Source organism: Mastomys coucha, unplaced genomic scaffold, assembly GCF_008632895.1.
Source record: "Mastomys coucha isolate ucsf_1 unplaced genomic scaffold, UCSF_Mcou_1 pScaffold20, whole genome shotgun sequence".
In the NCBI taxonomy this organism is placed as follows: domain Eukaryota; kingdom Metazoa; phylum Chordata; class Mammalia; order Rodentia; family Muridae; genus Mastomys; species Mastomys coucha.
In genome coordinates, this window is record NW_022196903.1 from 77,246,266 (window position 1) to 77,269,196 (window position 22,931).

Genomic DNA, 22,931 nt, shown 5'->3' on the forward strand with positions numbered 1-22,931 from the left:
ATCTAGCATAATTTCACACAGAAAAGTAACAATGAGACCACAGGCACAAGCTTACATCATTTCTTCGGCTGTGCAGACTCATGGAAGCTTGCAAACAGGAGTCTGCTCCTTTGTAGCCACACAAGACCCCCAACACAAGAGTTCTCTGACAGAATGGGAGGCATGGGAAAGGTATCAGAGACCTGACATGGACCAGTGCTGGAGAGAGGGGCAGGGAAAATAGCACAGGCTCACTCAAGGAACATGGCAGCCTCCTGCAGCCAGGAGGTGACCCTCAAAGGTGACAAGATGATGGAAGTGGAGAGGGAAGGGGCCAGGACAAAGAGGGCAGGTTGAGAAGACAACCTGCCAGAACTAGGGCGTGAGGAGTCCAAGGAGCCATACGGTGGGGAACAAGGACTTGTTAAAAGAAGGAAAAGCCGAAGCCACACTCACTATGGAAACTGCTGAGCGACACTTGTGCACAGAGGTTAGAAAAAGTGCTGTGCACCTTGCTCTGCCCTTCATTGCAAGCTTTCTGGACTGAGAGAAGCAGCCACTACAGGCTCTGATCAGCCCTTGCCTGAGAAGCCTAGGGAGCTGGTGTGTGCCAGCTTCCCTGTTTACAGTCAACCTGGCAGAGGAGGGGACGGAAGCAGAGACATAAGGAAGGGGAGGGGTGGCTGCTGGCACAGGCTGAGCAGCCGGCTCCAGCTCCAGATGAAACTGAAGTCTTAGAGTTACCACCACCAGTCTTCTCAGGCGTTGAGTCCCAGCTCTCCGCACACCATGGCCACAGCAGTAGATGGCAGGCCCTCGGGATCCACTAGCAATAGCTGTGACCCAGGCACAGCCTGGGAGCATGTGCAGGCTGTGACCCGAAACTACATCACCCACCCCCGAGTCAGTGAGTACTCATGTCCAACTGGTGAGGGGAGCGGGCTGCTGCCATCCCTGCTTTTTGCCTCAGAGAAAGAGGACGGAGACCTAGGGAGGAGATCTGTGCGGAAGAGCTGTGCAGGATCACCTCTACCAGTAGAGATGGCACATGGGTCACCTCTGCAGGTGGTGGGCGGGATGGAGGTCCCCATTCAGGCCGGCCCAGGGGAGAGGGCTGAGTAGCAACTGTTATCATCGGGATCCTGAGGTCCAAGGTCCGGAGAGAACTTGAGAGATCAAGAGAGGGAGAGCGAAAGCAAGATAGACAGACAGATGCAGACAGACAGCTTGAGACAGAGGGAGGGAGGGAGGGAGGGAGAGAGGGAGGAAGGGAGGGAGAGAGGGGTAGAGAAGGAGAAGGAAGGAGAACACAGGTGAGCATGTATGAGTGAGCAAATAGATCTCTAGTGATGTGTATAGCAGTATAGCCAGTCGGCACTTGCCTTGAGGAATTCAGTATCCAGTGTGCTGTGCCAATGGATGCCTGCATCACCTTCTAGGGGAGAGAATCTATCCACAGAGACATGTACGAGAAGGGCAGTCTCCACTGGGGGGAGGGGCACAAAACATGCAACAGCATGCGTGTGCATGCTTGTACACACAGGGTGAAGGTGAGGCGTGTGCATGTGCATATGGGTGCGGGTGCTTGAATATAATGTACATGTGTGTTCAAGTGGATTCATGTTTACATGAAGTATAGCTGCAGTGATGTATGTATACTGTTGGGGTAAGAACATGTATTGGTTCACACATGGTGTGCCACTCTCATCTGGTCAGTAGGCAACTATGCCTGCTCTGGAGGGGTGAGCCATGCCAGTGTTGGGCATAGAAAACCTGGTGAGGCCCATGGGGCCATAGCCACCCCTCATGTTCTTGTCCAAGGTCACTCTCCCTGGTCTGGTAGTCTCAGGCAGCTCTCTGGAGTAAACCAGCCTGAGTGGCCCCAGCTGAACAGAGCCTGAGGCTCCTTAATGGGGTGTGCTGGGGGAGGGGAAGGAGCTAGGCACAGCCACTCCTTCTTCACCCTGACTCCAGGGCCACCCAACCCCACAGAGGAGGTACAGTGTACATACAGGGCACCCCAAGGCCAAGCTCAGAGCAAGCAGATTGCCTTTCTGCCTCCAGGGAGCACAGCCCTGGGTGCTGGCTGGGACTGGCTGGCTGAGGCTGATACAGACAGACTGTGCACCAGCTACAGAGAAGGGTGCAAGGGCGCAGGCTAGGCTTCGCACAGAGTCCAGAGATAACCCCCTATGTGAAAGCTTGGGTCATGGGTCATGAGGCCCAGAAATCAGAGGAGAGAGGGCGCCATTGTGCTCAGTTTTGGGGCTATCCGATCCTCTGCCCCACAGGCTGTCCCACCTGCGGGCAAAGGAGAGCTGCCAGTTTGGGTGGGGCAGTAGTCTGGGCCTCCAGGCTCAGCTTTCCTTCTGGAATGTGGCCTTACAGGGATCTACAAGGACCTCCTGGTACAACCTTTGTGCAGCCTCACCTCGCCCACCATTTTCTCCTCCAGGTGGGAGGGCTCTAGCTAGAGCAGCCTCTCACCAGTTTCCTCCTGCGCGGGGTGAGGGGGAATGTGTTTATTGTCAACACCCCGTAGGTTCTGACACCCACCCACCCTCACCCAAGACAATAAGATCATGCTCACAGTGACACAGCAAAGGCTATGGAAGGATGCCTCCCAGGCTCTGCCGTGGTACTATCACCTCACCACAGGCTGACAGTCCTCACAGGATATCCCTAGAGGCTTGGCTAGCCCTCCAAGGACACCCTCCAAGCCTGGGTCAGCCTACTTCCTTATTCTCCTCCATTTATCTTGAGTACCTGGGAGTTCTTCCTGAGAGACATAGTAAAGAGTAGGAGTTGTTGTCCCCCTTAAACAGGTAGGCTGTCTCCTTTGCCCTCCTCTCTCACTGCCAGGCACTCAACTCTGAAATGCCTGTCATTAGCTCAGGCTGGAGAACCAGACAGGGAGCCTAGGAGATGGGCCAGCCCAGAGGGTCACGGCCCCAAGGGCTCTTGTATGTAGCCTTCCAGAGAGGCGAGTCTGGCCATCGCAGGGCACAACTGTGGTGGAAGTGTCTTAATGCTAGGCTGAGGAACAGAGCTGGCCAGAAAAGTGGAGCAGAACAGGGTTGGGACTGGACTAGGAGTGCTAGCAATATCCACCCTGGGAAGCAGGGCCCCCTCTGTGCCCAGTGGAGCTACTCTTACCCCCCACCAAAGTCTCTGCTTATTGTGGAGGTGCAGCTTCATGGGGCAGATGGGTAGATGTGGAGCACTGCATGAGGGGAGGGGGTGTCCAGCTTGTGCAAAGGTGCAAAAGGACAAGTTGGAGGGATGGAGCCAGGTCAGGTCATTAACCCAGAGTCTGAGAGCCAAAGGGGAGGGAGTTATAGTAGGGTTCTAACAAGCAGGTTTGATTCTAAGACCCATTTTCCAGTGGTGACCCCTCCCCCATGTCCCCCAGCTGGGATGCCATGGAGGAACAGGATCTGCTGCCCTAGGGTTGCCCCAACCCTGGCCTCCAGCCTGCTTGGGGGGGGGGGATGACAGGATGGGGGGGAGAGGGGGGATAAGACAGGACAGTGCAGGTGTAGCTGGGCCTGCACTAATTAGGGCCTTGTAGGAGCCCTGCTGAGTCTTTCAAGGGAAGGCTGCTGGCCGTGGGGGTAGGGAGCTCTCTTCCACCCTGCAGCCCCCAAAGCAACTCCAGTGTCAGAGACAATGGAAGGGGTTAGGCAGCTTGGAGAGAGTGTCTGCTGAGTCTGGGGAAAGCCCATTGAGCGAGTGCCCTGAGGTCAGAGGAGCCAGCTCGCTCCTGGCAGCTCATCATCCTGTTTCTTTCTTCAGGGTCAAGTGGGACATCCCTGGGTGGGCAGTGGCCATAATCCCTGAGTGCCCCAGAACCAGCTGCATCTCTCCACTTTAGTTTACCTCTCCGTGCAAGGGACATAGTCACAGTGCCCAGCAGCCAGAGAGATCTTTGGTGCTCCGTTTCCCTTTGCCTGAGTCCTAACTGAACAACCAAAAGCTAGGTGTGTGGGCATGCCTATAAGCCCAACTCTCAGGAGGATGTGGCAGGAGGATGGCCACAAGCTTGAAGTCAGCCGGGTCAATAAGAGTGAGTTTGAAGCTAGCCTAGACTGTGAATGCCATCCAATTGACACTAATCAAGGCAAATCAATGACCGCTCAAATGGAGCAAGAGCGAACATACACACACACACACACATGCACGCATGCACACACTCACATATGCACACATGTACACACACACGCACACATGTATACACACACTCATATATGCACACATACACATGCACACACTCACATATACATGCATGCATACACATACACTCATATACACACACATGCACATGCACACACTCACATATACACACATGCATACACGGACACTCATATACACACACATGCACATGCACACACACACACAAACCAACAAAACCAGATGGCTCTGAGAAAAGGTCTAGTCTCACGTTGGGGTCTACAGTCCCTCAAGTTGCCAGTCTGTGGTTCCAGAGATTTTCAGCGGGCAGAGGCTGGGTAGTCGGTGCTGTAGGAGGCAGGCAAGGGCAAGATCTGAAGGGCTTGCAGTCGCTGTTGAATAGAAACTGGTACTTGAGTAGCTTTCTACAGTGAGGGCTCCATACTACAGCGAGAGCTGTGTCCTCCTCCAGTCACTCTGCCATCCCTGTCTCAAGCTGGGTGTGCTGAGTTGACTCAGACACCTCACAGGGGTCACCACGGTCTGGACTAAGAAATGCTATGATCTCCCTACCTGAGTCCCAGAGGGTCAGGTAGGCCACCAGCACTGCCCACCTCCACTCCTCTTCCTCCTTCATATCAAGCAGGGTGCCCAGTCTCTAATCCCTAACCTCCATCTGCATGTACCCTCTCTCCAGGTAAAACTGCTGGACCTCAGGGTTAATAGAGATTTCACAGAGCTGACTGGGAAGTCTTGAAGTTGGGGAATAGGCTGTCACAGCAGAAAGCAGAAAGGTCTGTCTCCCATGATTGTGAGATTAGAAGTGATTCCTTCGGGCTTTATGGCCCTCTTCCCTCCTGAGACAAGATGCTCTGACCCACACACCCTGCAATCTCTTGACCCTCGGCTCACGGCTATCTTCCCCCAACTCTATGGATCTAGCAAAATGCCAGCTCTCCTCAGGCTTGGTCGGGTGCTGCTCCTGGCCCTACCTCTGCTGGTCTCACCAGCTCCACTCTATACCATTTTCAGTGTGTATAATTTCATCAGAATGTATGCCACACGGCCCACCAGCTTCTTCCCCCTCCCCCAGTACTATACATACTTTCTCATCTTTTCCTCTGTGGTCCTCAGAGGTAGGCAGGAGTTCAGATGTGGCCCCCTGCTGGGCATCAGGATTCCCATTTGGTTTGGGACCAAGATGGAGATACCTGTTGGTTCTGATGTGGGACGCATGGGAATACTGAGCTCATGGAAACAGTGCCTTCCAGAACCCAACCAGCCCAGTGTACCACCTTGTGTCTGCCTTGTGCTGAGCACAGTAGAGGCCATCCCTGATAGCTCTCCCCAAACTGGAAGCCAGCCTAGGGCAGTCCTGAGTGTCTCCAGCCTCTCTGCCCCTCAAGGCACCGAGGAGCTAAAAAGAATAGGGCTTCTTTCAACTCTGCCACAGGCACTGTCCACAATTCCCTGGGGCTGCTTGGAAGGCTCCCCTAAATTTGAGGGCATCCTCTACTTGAGAGTGTTTCTTCCCTGAGCACCCAATTGAGTCTCAAGTCCATCTCACTGAGCCTTCATCTCTTTTGCCTACTGGTTTCACACCTCGCCTGCCCATCTTGGCCTCCATGAGTTCCACCCACCTTCTTCACCTTACTCAGCTCTCCCATCCTAACATCCCTGTAGTTCCTTATAGTTTCATAATGCCATGCTCGTTCTGTCCCTTCCATTAGATACTAGGTGCTCCATTTGAGTGATCGTTTATTCGCCTTGATTAAGTGGCAGTTGGATGGCATTCAACAGCTAGAACAGATGTGCTTAAAGAAAGGAAGGGAGGAGGAAGAGAGGACAGACAGAGAACAAGGAGTGAGAGGGAGGAGCGGGGCCAGAGCTGGTCTGTAAGAAGCCCTTCACTGGGGGACATTGTGGGTTTCTTCCAAGGAAGCTAGAGGTGGAAGAGAAGGAGAAGGAGCCTCCAGGGGAAAGTGCCTGATGGTGTATGTAGTGGTCCTCCTATAAGACTAGCTGCAGCAGGAGGGGGCTGAGGAAGGGGCATTGGCCATGGGTGATAAGCTGGTGAGGGACAAATGCAGGCTAGGGAGCTGGCCCTTCACTCCAGGAGGGGCATCTGGATGCTGCCTCTGATAAAGGTAGACCTCCTTCAGGGGCAGAGGGAAGGGAATGGGATATCCTGTGCTGGCCACCTGAGCTCAGCCTTGAGTTTTGCATAGTCCTTACCCTGGGAAGGACTTCGCAAAGAATGATCTTGCACATCTGTTCCTTTTGGTGCACACACGGTGAACGCAGCTTAAATGACCTAGAGGGCACAGACACTGGCTTCTTCTAGGGCCAGGCATGCTGTGAATCAGTGTGTGCTGATGGGGAGCACAGGACAGGCCCTTCTCAGATCTGCCACAAGCATGCCAGTGACTCTAAGCCAGGCTTTTCCCAGTCCCAGGCCCATTGTGCCCACGTCCCCTGAACTCTGTGGGTCAGTCAGTGACCCAGTTTCTTCCCAGCACCCCGTTCATCTGGTCTGGCTAAATTACTTGTCCCTAGTCTGTTACTGGAGCACCCAGAATCCCTAAAAGAGACTAGCTATGGTGCTCCCTTATCACAGAAAAGGAGCCACGACCTCCTCAAAGTCCCTGAGCTATCCTCAGCAGGACCAAAGGTAGGCTTCCTGGCTGACAGTTCATGGATCTTACCCTGGGAGCTGAGCTCTGTTCTCACTGTGGTGTATGTGGTGTGTGTGTGTGTGTGTGTGTGTGTGTGTCTGTCTGTCTGTCTGTCTGTCTGTCTGTCTGTCTGTCTGTGTATGTGAGTACTTTTCCTGGTAACATCCTTCCCTCCCCCACAGGATGCCCAGTGATGGGACCTGGCCAGGGCTTGGAGGAGGAAACAGGGCTACAGCGCCCCCCTCATCCTACAAAGCTCATAAGTGCAGGGCGAAGGGAGGGCAGTGGGGGCCTGGGGAAGGGTCCAGGAGGCCACAGCTGTGGCCCAGAACCTTTTGGAAAATTTGAGTGGAGTTGGGAAGAGGGAGTAGGAGAGGTGGGGGTTGAGGCCAGAGGGGAAGCACATGGCGTAGGGAGCTCAGCAGGCCTGGGCAGGACTCTGAGGAGGCCTCTGCCCTTATGCCCTCCTCTAGCATCCTGCAGGTGTCGAGACAGTGGGGGGTCTGTGGCAGGGGCTTGACCCTTACAGCAATGGTGGCTGGTGCTGTCACAGCTAATGACCCTGATGGCCCAGCCTGAGGAGGAGTGGGGGTGCACAGAAGGCAGGAGACAGAGAATGAGTCTCTCTCTCTCTCTCTCTCTCTCTCTCTCTCTGTGTGTGTGTGTGTGTGTGTGTGTGTGTGTGTGTGTGTGTGTGTGTTCACCCGTGCGCATGAATGTGTATGCACATGGATATTCTCTTGGAGCAGAATGGGACTTAAGGGTGAGACCCTCACACACCCCTCCCCTCCCCCAGCATACAGGACGGTGTGCAGCGTCAATGGACCTCTGGTGGTGCTGGACCAGGTCAAGGTAAGACTCTTCAGTCTCTCTCCTGGCCCCTAGGCTATATCTAGGGTTTCTTTTAAGAGGGTCTTCCATCCAGGGAACTTGTTTTAATTCTTTTCTTCTTGTCTGTGGGAGGCTGTAAAAACCATAAGCACGCGGGCCCCAGGGCTGGGGAGGTGGGGGCTAGGGCGGGCGAGTGCTGGCCCTGGGCATCCCGTTTTACCCAGGCTAGCCCTCCTTCATCTCTTGGTCTCTCCCTCTTCCCCTCCCGACCCACGGCTAGAGATCAAACCCAGGGCCTTATGTGTGCCAGGCAAGCGCTGAATCTTGAGCTGCATTTCTCTCTCTGTCTGATTTTGTTGAGCCGGTTTATTGCCTGATTTCTTTTAGGCCCAAGTTAATATTCTCTGTTGAATTTTTCTTCTTCAGGCTTGACAGTGAGAGGACAAACACTGGGGACAGGGGTGGTTTCAGATAAGGACCCAGGTTAGCACGGAAGGGAGCAAGCAGAGGAGGAAAGAGTGGGACTTTTGCTGTAGCACTCATTTCCGTTGTCTCTCTGCTCCTGGGCGCCCTCTTGTGGCTGAGATGCCAAACCGCTGGGCTTCCGCATCTCTTATCACTTAGGGTTGAGCAATCAGGGCTCCTAGAGCAATCCCACAACGTAGATCTAGAGACAAACAAACCGCCTTCGGTGACAGTCGTCGCTGAAAATCTGAGAAGGGAAACCCTGGGAGAGTGGCCCCACTCTGGTTTACTAGTCTATTCACCTGTCCCCAGACCCGTATAGTCACTAGTGTGGGCCATAAGGGGACAGAATGATAATAGCCACGACGATGATAACTTCTGGTACTAAAACAGGTCACCAAATATTATTATATCTTGGGCTGGTGAGATGGCTCAGTGGGGAAGAGCACCGACTGCTCTTCAGAAGGTCATGAGTTCAAATCCCAGCAACCACATGGTGGCTCACAACCACCCATAATGAGATCTGACGCCCTCATCTGGTGCGTCTGAAGACAGCTACGGTGTACTTACATATAATAAATAAATAAATATTTAAAAAAATATTATTAAATCTTAATAGCAAAAATAACGCATGCTCCTTGTACCCCAAGAACAAAAGAAAGACTGTTAATCGTCTGTCCTGTTGTTTCCAGCTCCGTGAAACCTGGAGTTTGTGCCCATATACAGGTGAACAGCGCAGATGTTGGATGGTGACCCAGCAGGCTGTGTTTCTCAGTATACTGATATTTGTAGGGCTTAACCTTCAATGTCAACTAGATTTTAGGATAACCTAGGAGACATGCCATTTGGGTATGTGTATAAGAGTTTTTCCAGAGAGATTTAATTAAGAATGGAAGACTTGCCCAGAATGTGAGCAGCATCATCTTAAAAGGTGGGGTCCCAGGCTGAATAAAAAGGGAAAGGGGGAACACAGGCTGAGCATCAGAATTCATCTGTCCTTATGACCAGCCACCTCAAGTTCTGCCCAAACCCTTCCCACCATGGCGGACTGTATCTTCTCAGACCATGAGCCAAACAAAGACTCCTTTAAGTTGCATTTGTCAGGCAAAGAAAAAGAAAAAGAAAAGCTAATATGGACTCATTGAGCCATCCCATTCTGTTTCCAGGTTCTGCTGCTACAAATAGTTCATGAATACACATCCTTTTACACTGATTCTCTCTTTGCTATACGATAGACACAAAGAGAACTGTGTGTTCAAAGGACAATTGTGTGTAAAGATAAACATTGGCAGCAGGTGTGTCAGGAGCAGTGTGAGTGCTCAGCAAGCTCACCCTCAGTACCACAGTAAATATACAGATAAATATTGGTGTGAGGCAGGAGTGCTTGCTCTGAAGGGTGGCGTGACCTGACTCCCAGCAGGGTCTGTGTAGACCCTCAGTTGTGATCTCATCTGCGATGTTGCTGTAAGCAAGCACATTACTGGCTGAGCCCTCTACCCTTCTCCTCCCTCCCGCCCGCCTTCTCTCTCTCTCTCTCTCTCTCTCTCTTTCTCTCTCTCTCTCACCCTTACCCTCTCCTTCTCCCTCTCCCTCTCCCCTCCTTTCCTCCCTCTCCCTCTCCCCTCCTCTCCTCCCCCTTGCCCTCTCCCCCTCCCCTCCCTCTCCTCTTTCTCTCCTCTTTCTTTTCAGGAGCCACCAGAGGCCAACTGCAGTTAGAGGGTATTGTGACCTCTTAACTGCTGAGCCATTGCCAGGACACCTTAGACAATTTTTAAATTTTCTTCTCCAACTTTTAGGATATTGATTTTAAATCTTGTAATTCATTAATAAAATGAGTTTCACTGGAGAGTTCCCTGTTAGAGTAACCTCGCACTCTGAAATCAGCCCTATGTGTCTGTCTTCATTTTTTTTCCTGTTTTTTGTTTGTTTATTTTATTTTAGCTTGGTATTTTTTTATCCATTGCTGGACTCCGTTTGTGAATGTTCAGTTAGGATTTGGAGATCTCTATTTGTGAGCCAGCAGCCTCCAGTGTTCCCATATAGGTTTTATTTTCATCTCAAGGTCACGCTTGACTCATAAAATGAATTAACACAGTATCTCTTGAAGAGCCTAAGAAAATTTCAAATTATTTTTTCTTGCTTGTTAAAATTTTCTGGTACAACTCTCACTGGCTGATGCTTTAAACTATTTAATATCTTTAAAAATTACAGAATCAGCCAAGGAAAGTGTTCCACACCTTTAGTCCCAGCACTCATGAGACAGAGGCAGGTAGGTCTCTGATTTCAAGGCCAGCATAATCTACAAATCGAGTTCCAGACTAGACACAGCTATATTATGAGACCTTTCTCAAAAAATATTGTAAGATTGTTCTGCCTTTCTATTAGTTTTTAATAATTAGTTCTGGTTTGAGTTGTGTTCTCCTAAACCCATCCATTTCTTCTAAATTCATATATATGTACATATGTATGAATATACATACTTTTTATTGTTTTCTGAATCTGATAAATAGAGCTTGTTGTGGTTTCTTTTCTAACACCTATTTGTTCTCTTTCTTTTTCTTTTAAAGATTTATTTTGTTTGTGTGTGAGTGTGTGTATATGTGTGCATGTGACTGTGTGAATGTGTGCATGTGTGCATGGGTGTGTGTGTGCATGGGTGTGTGTGTGCCTGTGTGCATGTGAATGTGTGCATGTATGCATGGGTGTGTGTGTACATGTGTACACATGAGTGCAATGCTCACAGAGGCCAAAAGAAACTGTTGGCTCCTCTGGAACTGGATCCTCCAGCCCTGTTTTCTTCTCTCTCTCTCTCTCTCTCTCTCTCTCCCTCTCTCTTTCTCTTTCTTTCCCTCCTTCCCTCCCTCCCTCCCTCTCTATTATAAATAATGTTTCCATGAGCATTCACATTCAAGATTATATATGTTTAGTTCTCAGGTAGATATCTAAGAGTAAAACTTCTGAGGTCAAATGGTAACTCTATTTTTAACCTTTTGAGGAACTGCACACCACTTTCCAAAGTTCATACTCCACCCAAAAGAGGGTTCTGATTCTTCACATCCACAGTAGTGTGTGTTATCTGCCATTATTATCATTATCATTATCATCATCATCATCATCATCATCATCATCATCATCATCATCATCATCATCATCATCGCCACCCTAACAGGAGTGCAGTGGTATCTCAGCATGGTTTCGGTTTTCACTTTCGTGTTGACTAAAGAGGATGGAACATGATGCTCCCTGCCTACTGGTCACATCTGCATCTTTGGAGAAATGCCAACTATATACTTTGTTTATTGACCTGGCTTGTGTTTAAATCCCTAAGCATTATACAGCCGTCAGTGACCCCCCCCCCCCAACTGCACTCTATAGCTAGGAACAGGTTGTCACTCAGTAAACAGACTCCAATCCCAGCTCCATAACTACGAATGGATATATCACTGGCTCATGGTGACACCTGGAAAACACAGAGTCTTTCTTCTGATGACAAGTGTGCTTCTCCTTGGTGCTCAGGAGACCTGGGTGGCCACAAAGGCCACTTTGTGCTACTGTGCCATTCCCCCCACCCCTGCCTGGCTATGCTCACAGCTTGCCTGTGTGGCTCCCACCCTGATCACAGCTGCCTCCGGAGTGGGGCTTGTTCTTAGCATTCCTGTTTTAAAGATGAAAAACCTAAGACTCATGAGTTAGTGACTTTAGGGCTCAATGATCATGTAGGTAATTAGACACCTGCCACTAACTTGCACTAAGGACAGAGCTTTGGCTATAGCACGTGCTCCTGATTAAAGTCCCCGTTCACTCCAGCGTGCCCCTCCCAAACAAAATCCCCTTTCCCACATCAGGGCGCAAGAAAACAGTCAGTAGCTTAAGATCAGACTCCTGACTCCCCCAACCTCAGCCCATTGGTTTTCTGAGGGAGTAATGGGGGCCTGTGGACCCCCCCCTCATCTGACCAGGCCAAACACCAAGCTAGTAGTAAAACGGACATCAGTTCACACCTAGTCTTTGAACAACCCTCTGGTTCTCTGAACACAGAGACACAGGGAGGTGACATGGCTTCCCCCTGGGTGGCTCTTCTCCCTGACAGTTTGCCCAGTATGCCGAGATTGTCAACTTTACCCTCCCTGATGGTACTCAGAGGAGCGGCCAAGTGCTCGAAGTGGCTGGGACCAAGGCCATTGTTCAGGTAAGTGTGTCAATTCTAAGAACGAACTCAAAGTTCCCATGCTATCTTACAAGCCTTGGAGGAAAGAAAGACCCTATTTCCCAGAGAACACCCTGCTCAGAGCTGTGTACTGAGGGCCCACAGTGGGAAGCCCTGCTCTTCCAGACAAGCCACTCAGCAATGATGCCTAACTCACAGGTATTTGAGGGGACCTCCGGGATTGATTCCCAGAAGACCACATGCGAATTCACAGGGGACATCCTGCGGACTCCTGTGTCGGAGGACATGCTGGGTGAGAGTGGAGAAGCAGGGTGTGTGCCCCCTGGTCTTCCTGGCTTCTCTAGCAAAGCCCTCCACTGCCTGTACTTGTGTTTCCTATGTGCTCCCTGAGGCCGGAGGTTATACTCTCTCTCTGTCTAACTCCCATCCCTAGTGCAGAGCCCAGCATATAGACCATGCTCCATAATGAAAGGGTGAGGCTAAGTCATTACAGGTGCAGGTTGAAAGGGATGGCTAAGCCCTTCTTTACTGAGCTTGATTCTCTTATAAGTGATCAGCCTGGGCCCAGGCCAATGGACAGGATGACACCAAAATGCCTTGTCTGTAGTTGCTAGGGACTGAGGAGGTAGAGAATACAGGGTAATGAGATTCTGAAGGGGGATGGGGATCTGGTGGCTTTGCAGATGCTGGGAGTACTAACCTGCACCCCTTGTCCCTCCCAGGTCGGATTTTCAATGGCTCTGGCAAACCCATTGACAAAGGACCTGCTGTCATGGCAGAGGACTTTTTGGACATCAATGGTAAGAGAGCAGAGGCTATGCATGGCTTTGAGGACACAGCCCCAGCAGCTGTCCAATCTAAGCCATCCTTTCTGCTACCTATTCTTGGAAGTCCTGCACGGATCCAGGCCAAGCATTGCTAACCCCATGGCTGATCAGATGAACAGGCAGATCAGCAAAGGCCCCTCTGTCTTCAGATCTACCTTAGAGCCCCAAAACTGCTCCTGGCATTTTATTCTGTCACTGCACATCACCTGTGGGCTTCAGTTCCATAAGCTCTCTCCCAGGAGCTGGGACGGGGAGTGGGCACAGCAGAGACAGAGCCCTTCCCAGGACCCCAGCTATTCTTGAGGAGACCTTCTTGACTCCCCCAACCTCACCCCATTGGTTTTCTGAGGGAGTAATGGGGGCCTGTGGACCCCCCCTCGTCTGACCAGGCCACACACCAAGCTAGTGGTAAAAGACACATCTGTTCACACCTAGTCTTTGAACAACCCTCTGGTTCTCTGAACATCACTCAGGTGCCTAGATGTTGAGGAGGGCTGTCTAGCTAAGGGCCTCACTTTCTCTAAGGTGCTAGGACAATGCTAGCTAAGATAGCACGGACCCATGGCTGATTAAACTTGAAATCACCCCTGGTACTATTCGAATGGAAGGAAATTTCATTTTTAAACTGCATCTAATACGCACAAGAGAAATGGGTATGGCGCTCGTGCCTGGGTGACACTGTGCACACAGAGCACAGTTCCATTGTTTTTAGAAGCTGCTGTTAAACAAGCTGGTTAGCCAACAGAGACCGTGGGGGTTGGTGGTACAGGGGTGGGCTGGAGGCTGAACCTGGCTCCATGATCACTCTCCCAGGCCAGCCAATCAATCCCCATGACCGAATCTACCCTGAGGAGATGATCCAGACTGGAATCTCCCCCATCGATGTCATGAACAGCATTGCCCGTGGTCAGAAGATTCCCATCTTCTCGGCAGCTGGGCTCCCCCACAATGAGGTAAAGGATGTATAGCCAAGGACCAGGGACAATCAGAGGGCTGGGGCTTGGGCTTCTAGGCGAGCACCGAACACTTCTGTACCAAGCAAAGGGTAGACATCCCCAGTATCTACCCTGCTGGTGCTTCCTGGCCACTCAAGATCAGGGTTGCCTAAGAGACACTCCCAACACACACAGTCACACATTGGCTCAGGGAAGGGCTGCATGCTGTGTCTAGTAAATGGAGTACTCACTGGTTTCAGAGAGCCCAAGCAGACTCCAGTGTAAAAAGCCTGCTTAGCTGAGCCACAGCCTGTCCTAGGTAGTGTTTGCCTGACTACCGCCACCAGCCATGAGCCATGAGGTCCTCTCAGAGCCACTGGTGTGTCAAGGTTTCTAAATGGCCATTCCTCACCATTTCTTGATGATGCTAACTCTCTTTCAAGAGTCTCCCTCCCCACAGAGGGCTAGCATGGCCACACATCTCAGTCTCGAGTGGCTCCAGCAGGCTGCGGGAGGTGCACACACTGAAAGGCTCAGCTGTCCTCAGCTAAACTGCCTAAATTCACACCAAGACTATTGTCCTTTGGGACTCGGCCTTGTTCCTTGTCACAAGTGCCTTCAACTCCTTAGTAGCCAAGAGACCAGACCATCCCCAACCCTGGGAAAGGCTGCAGGATTCAGGGTAGTTGCTCGCTCTTGGGGCTTGGACTCTTGGATCCAGCCAAAGTCTCTAACAGTCCCTCCTCCTCCAAGATGCTCAGCAGGCCAGACACGGGGCTCTGGCCCTGACTTCTCTCTCCCATCTCAGATTGCAGCCCAGATCTGCCGCCAAGCCGGGCTGGTAAAGAAATCCAAGGCTGTGCTGGATTATCATGAAGACAATTTCGCCATTGTCTTTGCAGCCATGGGGGTAAGAGAAGCTGGAGGCAAGTTCTGGAAGCTGTGAGAAGCAGCCTTTCCTGCCTTGGCTCTAGCACATCCTGTTCTGATGAGGGACACCCAGTCCTGCATCCTGAGAAGCCCCTAAAGTTCAGCCAGTTTGGAGATGGAGATCACAGCCTGACCAAATGGACAGGGAAAGACTCAATGGCCAGGACAGGGTGACCCTTGAGGTATCCCAAGGGCCAGAGAAGGAGCCCAGAGGATAGCCTCTGGTAGGGGATACGATGGGTCCTCAGAGGGTTCAAGGGGAGGCTGACAAGCTGTGTGGGGAAGTAACAAGCCAAGGGAAGAACAAGAAGAAGCTGGGTATAAAAGGAGGTTGGTATTTGTGGTGAGGGGGAACCTGATGAGTCCTTCTTGAGCTCTAGGGCCACCTTAGTGGCCCTGTGACTGTTAAGCTTGGTCAGTCCCCAAGATTTGCTGAGAAAAGCTGGCTGTCCTTCATGACTAAGCCCAGTCCTTGGCCATATGGCCTGGGCCTATAGCTCTCCTGGCTATGTGTCTAGGTGAACATGGAGACAGCCAGGTTCTTCAAGTCAGATTTCGAGCAGAATGGAACCATGGGAAACGTCTGTCTCTTCTTGAATTTGGCCAATGACCCTACGTGAGTGTTTCTATGTTCAGACTGCCTTTGGGGCCTGCCTCTTTCCTAGGCTTGGTATACTGGGGGTTCAGGACATCTCAGAACTACAGCCATGGGCCAGAGCTTGGAGAACTCTTGGTTATACAGATATGGAAATCACAGCCTGGGCCATGCTAGGGAGCCAGACCTCCTCCACCTGCCCCTTGGCTTTCCTCATCCCTGTGCCACACAGCTATTCCAGTCAAGGAACCCCAGGCCTGAGTCACCTCCATAGGAGGTACCAATGCTTGTGACATTTGTTTAAGAAATGCTCTATTTTAAAAGTTTTGAAGATGGAGGCTTAAATCTGGGGTTCACATGGATGAAATTAAAAACGTAATAAACATCCTGCATGTTAAGTAAGTTAAGAGAACTCTGGAGGCTGAGATGGCATTGCTAAGGAGAGATTCCCAGGCCTAGAGCCTCAGAACTGAAAATGGCCAGCTAAAGGAATCTCAAGAGAACTTCTAGTAGGGAAATGACATTTTTGGGGTGGGGGACCTCACCCTGGACAGTGGGAAAAGGAGCATCAGTATTGTCCGAAAACATCCCACTCTTGAGAGCCATTGTCTTGACCAGCTGATCTTACACTCAGTTCTGGGGCATCATGGAACCCAGGCTCCCTGAGCACTGCCATGCTTGCCTTCCAGGATTGAGCGGATCATCACCCCACGTCTGGCACTGACCACAGCTGAGTTCCTTGCCTACCAGTGTGAGAAGCACGTGCTGGTCATACTGACCGACATGAGCTCCTACGCAGAGGCTTTGCGGGAGGTATGCTGGCCAAAGGGGTCTGATTCAAACACCTCCTCCCTGTCTCTCTTGCTCACTCTCACTTCCACCCTGAGAAACAAGAGTTCTTTCATCTGGGCCTGCTCCTCAGTGAGTCCCAGGGTTCAGTCACAGGCTGGCTATTCCTCTTCTTCCCCCATCCCAGACCAGCCTCCTAATCTCCCTTCCTGAATCTAGTCTTTCATCTCCTGACATACCCATTGTTGTGAACATTGCAGGTCTCAGCGGCTCGAGAAGAAGTGCCAGGACGCCGAGGCTTCCCTGGCTATATGTACACAGACTTGGCCACCATCTATGAGCGAGCTGGCCGTGTGGAGGGCCGGGGTGGTTCCATCACCCAGATCCCCATTCTCACCATGCCTAATGACGGTAGCCTCGAGGACCCCCTGCCCTCCCTTTCCACCAGCCATCCCATCGCTCACATAGTTACAGCAGAACTCTCATGTCCCCAGTAGATGAGAACCCACCCAGTCCCCACACACTGAGGACAGGCCATTTGCTTGCAGATATCACCCACCCCATCCCAGACTTGACTGGCTTCATCACAGAGGGACAGATTTATGTGGACAGACAGCTACACAACCGGCAGGTACTGTTCCCTCCAAATATCCACCCCCTTCCCTCCACACCCGCCCCCCCCCTTGCCACCAAGACACTGAAAAGTCCTGTATCACTCCTGTGTAAGGAGGAGAGGCTGGCCCAAAGCTACAGCATCAGGAGCTAGGTACTGGGGGAGCCTGTGTTCTACAGCTAGCCTTAGGCTAGCCCCCTTGACGTTGAAAATATGATCCTAATTCTCTGGGTTCATGTTTATGTATCATACCAATGTACTGGGGCAAGGGTGATACACCAGCATATATGAAGCATATGGAAGCCACCGAATATAAAGCATTTCTCTTTCTGTTACAGTTATTTGCCTTGTTGACACTGAAGAGAGGTAACAAGGGCTGGGGGTGTAGCTCAATTGCTTAAGAGCCTGCCTAGCATATAGGAAGCCCTGAGTTCCAATCCTAGCATTGCATAAACCAAGCAAGGACACAGCCTGCAATCCTAGCATGGAAGCCCTGGGTTCCAATCCCAGCATTGCATAAGCCAAGCAATGTCACAGCCCGAAATCCTAGCATAATCCTGTAACCCTAGCACTAGGGAAGTGGGAGCAGGAAGATCAGAAGTTCACAGCTATCTCTAGTTACAAAGCAAGTTTGAGCCCAGAAGAGACCCTGTCTCAAAACATGCACACACACACACACACACACACACACACACACACACACACATTACACACACCTGAACACGCATACACCCACATGCACATGCATACACCCATATGCACAAACACATACACACAGATGCTATTAAGCTTCAACTTGTTTGTGTAAATAATTAAATGTTTTTAAAAGAGTGTTTCGATGACTAATTTCACCCCATTACCCTTAGCTCCAGCTTCCTTCCTTCATGGATTCACCTATATAGACAAACTTCAGTCTCTCCCACCCGGTAACTATGATCTCCTAGATCTATGGGAGATTAAACAGGTGTAGTGTGCCTGCTCTTGGTTTTCTGCAGGATGAGTAGGAGTGTCCTGAGAACGGTGTGGAGGAACAGGTGTATGGAAGGAGAGGGTCCCTATTATCTGCCACTCTCTTGTGCTCCCAGGTCTACCCACCCATCAATGTGCTCCCTTCCCTCTCACGACTGATGAAGTCGGCCATAGGCGAGGGCATGACCAGAAAGGATCACGGAGATGTCTCCAACCAGCTGGTAAGGAGGGGCAGTGGACGATGGTAGAAGCTGAAGTTCTGAGCCCCACCTGGACAAGAAGTTCCTGTCCAGGCAAAGCTGGTCTCCAGCAAGGGAAGCTCAGCCTACAGTATTGCCTTTTCCACAGTATGCCTGCTACGCCATCGGGAAGGATGTGCAGGCCATGAAAGCGGTGGTGGGGGAGGAGGCGCTCACCTCCGAGGACCTGCTCTACCTGGAGTTCCTGCAGAAGTTTGAGAAGAATTTCATCAACCAAGGTGAGGCGCGGCGGGGCTGGGGTGGACGGGGCCGGGACCGCCTAGCCCTCTCCTTCTGGGCCAGAGGTCCTAACGTTCCTTCGTGGTCCCCAGGCCCCTACGAGAACCGCACGGTGTTCGAGTCGCTGGACCTGGGCTGGAAACTACTGCGCATCTTTCCGAAAGAGATGCTGAAGCGCATTCCTCAGAGCGTGACGGATGAGTTCTACTCTCGCCAGGGGGCGCAGCAGGACCCCGCATCCGAAACTGCGCTCTAAAGCCACCCCCACCCCCAGCTGCAGCCTTCGCTTGTGGCTTGAACCACGTCTTATGCCCTACATTGACAGGGGTGTCTTTTAGTGTAGGTGGGTGGGTGGGCTTTTTTGCTTTAGGGGCTTGCTGAGAATGGACGCAAAGGAGGGAGTTCGGTATCCAGAATATTAAGCAGGCATTCTTACTACTGAACTCCACTGTAGAACTCCATTTTTATTTTAGAAGCCCCGCCTCCAATGATGTAACTGAAATGTAAAAAAAACAAAACAAAACAAAACAAAAACAAAAACAGTAGCTGAGATGGATTTGTCTCTGGTGAAAACAAGACTGCGAATAATTTGTTAATTGTTGAAGGTGCAGATAATATCGTGTGGTTTGTAAAAGTATTTAAAAAGAAAAATCTGGTTGGGCACAGTGGAGCATGCTTTTAATCCCTTTAATACTTGAGATGGAGAGGCAGACAGATCTCTGTGAGTTCAAACCCAGTCAGGGCTACATAGTGAAACTCTTGTTTCAAAAGAAAGAAAGAAAGAAAGAGAGAGAGAGAGAGAGAGAGAAAGAAAGAGACAAAGAAAGAAAGAAGGAAAGAAAGAAGGAAAGGAAGAAAGAGAGAAAGAAAAAAGAAAGGAAGGAAGAAGGAAGGGAGGAAGGAAGGAAGGAAGGAAACAAAGGAAAGAAAGAAAAGAAGGAAAAGAAGGAAAAGGCCAGGCGGTGGTGGTGTACCACCTTTAATCCCAGCACTTGGGAGGTAGAGGTAGGCAGATTTCTGAGTTCGAGGCCAGCCTGGTCTACAGAGTGAGTTTCAGGACAGCCAGGGCTACACAGAGAAACCCTGTCTCGAAAAACCAAAGAAGAAGGAAAAGGAAAAAGTAAGGAAAACTCAGTTGAATTATTCTAACAGAATTCCACTTAGGAATTACTTATGTTAAAATGAGAGCTGACCTGATGTGGCTGCATGGTGAAGTGTTCACAGTATTCAGGAAGCCCTGGGTCCCAGCCCCTGCCCTGAGTCGAGCAGGCATAATAGCATGTAACTATAATCCCAGTGCTTGGAAAGTGGAAGCAGGAGGAGCAGAAACTCAAGGTTATCCTCTACTGCATAGCAAATTTGAGACCAGCCTGGGCTACATGAAACTCTATTTCAAAAAATACAATAAAGTAAAATACAGAAGGGCTGGGGCTGTACCTCACTAGTAAAGTCCTTGGCTACCACACAAAGTCTAGGGGTGGGTTCCAAGCCCTCCAAAACAGAACTAAGACTGCTCAGCAGTTAAAAGCATTTGCCACAAAGCCCAACTACCTGACTGCTTGAGTTCAGTCCCCACAACTGATCTGGTGAAAGAACACCAACTCCCAAATCTTAGCTTCTTTCTGACTTGCACGTGTGCACACGCATAAATAACTAGACATTGGGGGTGGGGAGTTAGCTGTATGTGGTGGCTCACACTTTTTTAGTCCCAGCACTAGGAAGCAGAGTTCTCAGCCAGCCAGAGCTGCATAGTGAGACCCTGTCTCAGAGATGGGGAGGGGAATGGGGGAGATGAGTATTCTAAATCCCAGATTCCCAGGCTGCCTGCTCTTCCTCAATGCATCCTCTCCAGGTCTTCGGAACTGCAGTCACCCTGTGAGTTCTGGGTCCTCAGCAGGAACAGCCAGTGCCTAAGCACTGCTGAGCCATCTCTTCCTGTACATTTTCACATCTCCCACTGGGCCCTCGCTCTAGTTTTCAGTGTGACTTCCAATTCCAGAACGTTCACTCTGTTCTCTCTCAGCTCAGCGCTGCGCGCATGCGCTGTCTTTAATAAGCGATTGCCCACCCTTCGCTCCGTAGTTTTTCTTAGCTCGGTGAACACAGCATAAGGACTACTTTATTAAGTCTAGTGTCCTGGCTTCTCAAACAGTTTGCGTGTTGCTCAGGTTTGCGTATTTCCTGCTTTTGGGTTATGGTTGTCTATTTCTTTGTTCATCTCACACTTTTTCTTCTGAGAACTGCTATTTTCAGTATGTGTGCTAGCCACTCTGACCTACCCAAACCCGCTTTCTGGGGCTTTGTTTTTCTTGTTAATATGTTGGTGCCTAGGATGGGTGATTTTAGCAATGTCTTTCCCCTCCCTTAAAGCCTCGATGTGATGCACCTACTTCTGGAAACAGCCTTGCACACCTAGCCACTCGGGGAGGGTGACAGTTTAAATAAAATCTTTGTTGATATCTCTGTTTAACTCTCTGCCTCTGCTGTTACACCAAGCTTTCAGCCCTCACTAATTTCCAGCCTCTTGTTCCATTTCCCAAGATGCCTCTGGAGAGTAAACTGCAGAGGTCATTTTTATCCAAGACCTAATTGATGTGTATTCTGACCCAGGAGGGTTCTTGTATGCTGTCTCTCCTGGGGTTCCTCTAGTAAACCAGTTGGCCTATTAGCTTTTCTTATCGACTACCACAGAAATCTCCAGGATTTGAATTTCTCCACACTTAGAAAAAACAACAATTTCCTTTGATAGGGATCTTTAGAACTCTCAATTTCCACAGATTGACTGGGTATAAGCCCCAAGCCCCTGCAGTGGGTGAATGAACCACTTTACTCAGGAACATCCTGGTGTTTTTGTTTTGTTTGTTTGTTTTTGTTTTTATTTTTGTTTTGTTTGTTTTGGGGTTTTGTTTGTTTGTTTACTTTTCTGAGCATTCAGAAATCAAGGCTCTTCACCTGACCTTTGAGAGGAATAGCTGCCCTGCCCTATTCCTGAAGGCTTGGTGGAAAAGGACATTCAGCCTTTCCACGTAGCTCCCAGTCTGTGGCTTGGACCTGGTGACAGGAGGAGGGAGAGGCAAAATGGCATCTTGCTCTTCCGAGTAAAATGTCATGTATTTTCAGAACTGAGGAGAGAGGAAGCCCCACTTTCCCAGCCACACCCAGCCATTTTAGAGCCTCTCCAATTCCGAGGTAGGAATAGCTCTGGCTCCGATGGCACAGAGCCCTCCTCTTCTTACTAATGTTCCGATTTTTGTGGCTACTTTCTTGTTTTTATATGACTTAGGGCAATACTCTTTTGTTTTCTTTTTTTGTTTGCTTGTTTTTTCATTTTTAGTTTTGAAAATTTCACTATGTAGACCAGGCCGGCCTCAACCTTGGTGCAGTATTTTGCTTCTGCCTCTGGAATATTGAGATGGACAGCAGATACCACACTGCCATGCCTGGCTCAGTGGAGTAGTTGAATTTTAGAATCATCCTTATAGAAGCACATGCTAAGCCACAGAGTGAAAGTAAGGGTGAGCACCCAGGCCTAGAGCCATGTGGGTATGCCCCTACAACCATGCCTGCAGTCCAAGGGTGAGTCCTCACTCTCATTTATTCAGAGATGACTCTCACTGTCCCTTGGGTGTCACACAACCCACGCAGCTCATTCAAGGCCACTGTACTAGTCCTAATCCTTGTAGCCCACGGAGGATTTAACGGGGAGCTTTTTACCTGTTAGGCTTTCCTGAAAGTGACAGAAACCCAATTCAACCAAGTTTAGGCTTCAGAAGGACCTTGAGATTACAGGATGATGGGGGACAGCAAGACTTGCATACTGGGGACAGTACCTTTCTGGGTCCTGTACCCCCTCTGAGCACCGCTTCCTCACCCAGCCTTCGATCTCCCTTACAAATGACTCTGGGGCCAAGCTATTACCACAATCCTCCAAGTGGAATACTGATATTTCTCTTGGCCAATTGTCTGCTTTTTACCAGGCCCTCTACTCTGCTGCATAGGTCTGGCTAAAGAGTCTTCCATAAGAGCATCCATCCCTTCTGAGGCCTCTGCCCAACTCCCCTATCTTCTTGCCCTATTCTGGTGATCCTCCTTCCCCGGAAGTCCTCTTTCCTCTTCAGAAAGAATATAAAGGCAGGACCACCTTAATGTAGGTCCTAACCCTGGGTACATGGGGATATCGCCTAAGGGATTTTGCTAAATATCCATGAGTGGGCCCCCATCATATCAATGAATCTGAACTTATTGGTATAAGTATTTTGTGTCTGTCTCCTCACTCCAGGGTGATTAGAATATGGCATGAAGACTATAAAATATGAGGTTGATGCAGGAGGGTCAGGGGCCTTGGTTACAAAGCAAGTTCAAAGCCTGCATGGGCTACACAAGACCCCACTCAAAAAATACCTAAATAAAGGAATTAAAAGAAAATAGGTATTTTCTTTATTTACATGTCATGTGAAAAAAAAAAGAGAAAAGGCAAGAAAAGAAAGAAGGCAGGCAGGAGGGGTG

General features: G+C 50.2%; 1 protein-coding gene across 1 annotated transcript; it reads left to right on the forward strand.

The window, feature by feature from the left end:
- Positions 1–768: 768 nt before the first annotated feature.
- Positions 769–18,970, forward strand: Atp6v1b1 (ATPase H+ transporting V1 subunit B1). The gene is made up of 14 exons (XM_031384034.1): positions 769–907; positions 7,621–7,676; positions 12,211–12,309; positions 12,487–12,580; positions 13,011–13,088; positions 13,929–14,068; positions 14,859–14,960; positions 15,499–15,596; positions 16,265–16,388; positions 16,625–16,775; positions 16,913–16,995; positions 18,063–18,167; positions 18,295–18,424; positions 18,518–18,970. Exons 1-14 carry the CDS (start codon positions 769–771, stop codon positions 18,679–18,681), a joined length of 1,563 nt encoding a protein of 520 aa, XP_031239894.1. The 3' UTR covers positions 18,682–18,970.
- Positions 18,971–22,931: the final 3,961 nt, after the last annotated feature.

What these genes read in the sequence shown, in the direction of transcription:
- Atp6v1b1 (XM_031384034.1), top strand. Translation starts at nt 769, where the DNA reads ATGGCCACAGCAGTAGATGGCAGGCCCTCGGGATCCACTAGCAATAGC. An exon ending in TGAGTACTCATGTCCAACTG is followed by an intron (nt 908 to 7,620) that starts GTGAGGGGAGCG and finishes CCCCTCCCCCAG; the next exon opens with CATACAGGACGGTGTGCAGC. An exon ending in GAGATGTCTCCAACCAGCTG is followed by an intron (nt 18,168 to 18,294) that starts GTAAGGAGGGGC and finishes CCTTTTCCACAG; the next exon opens with TATGCCTGCTACGCCATCGG.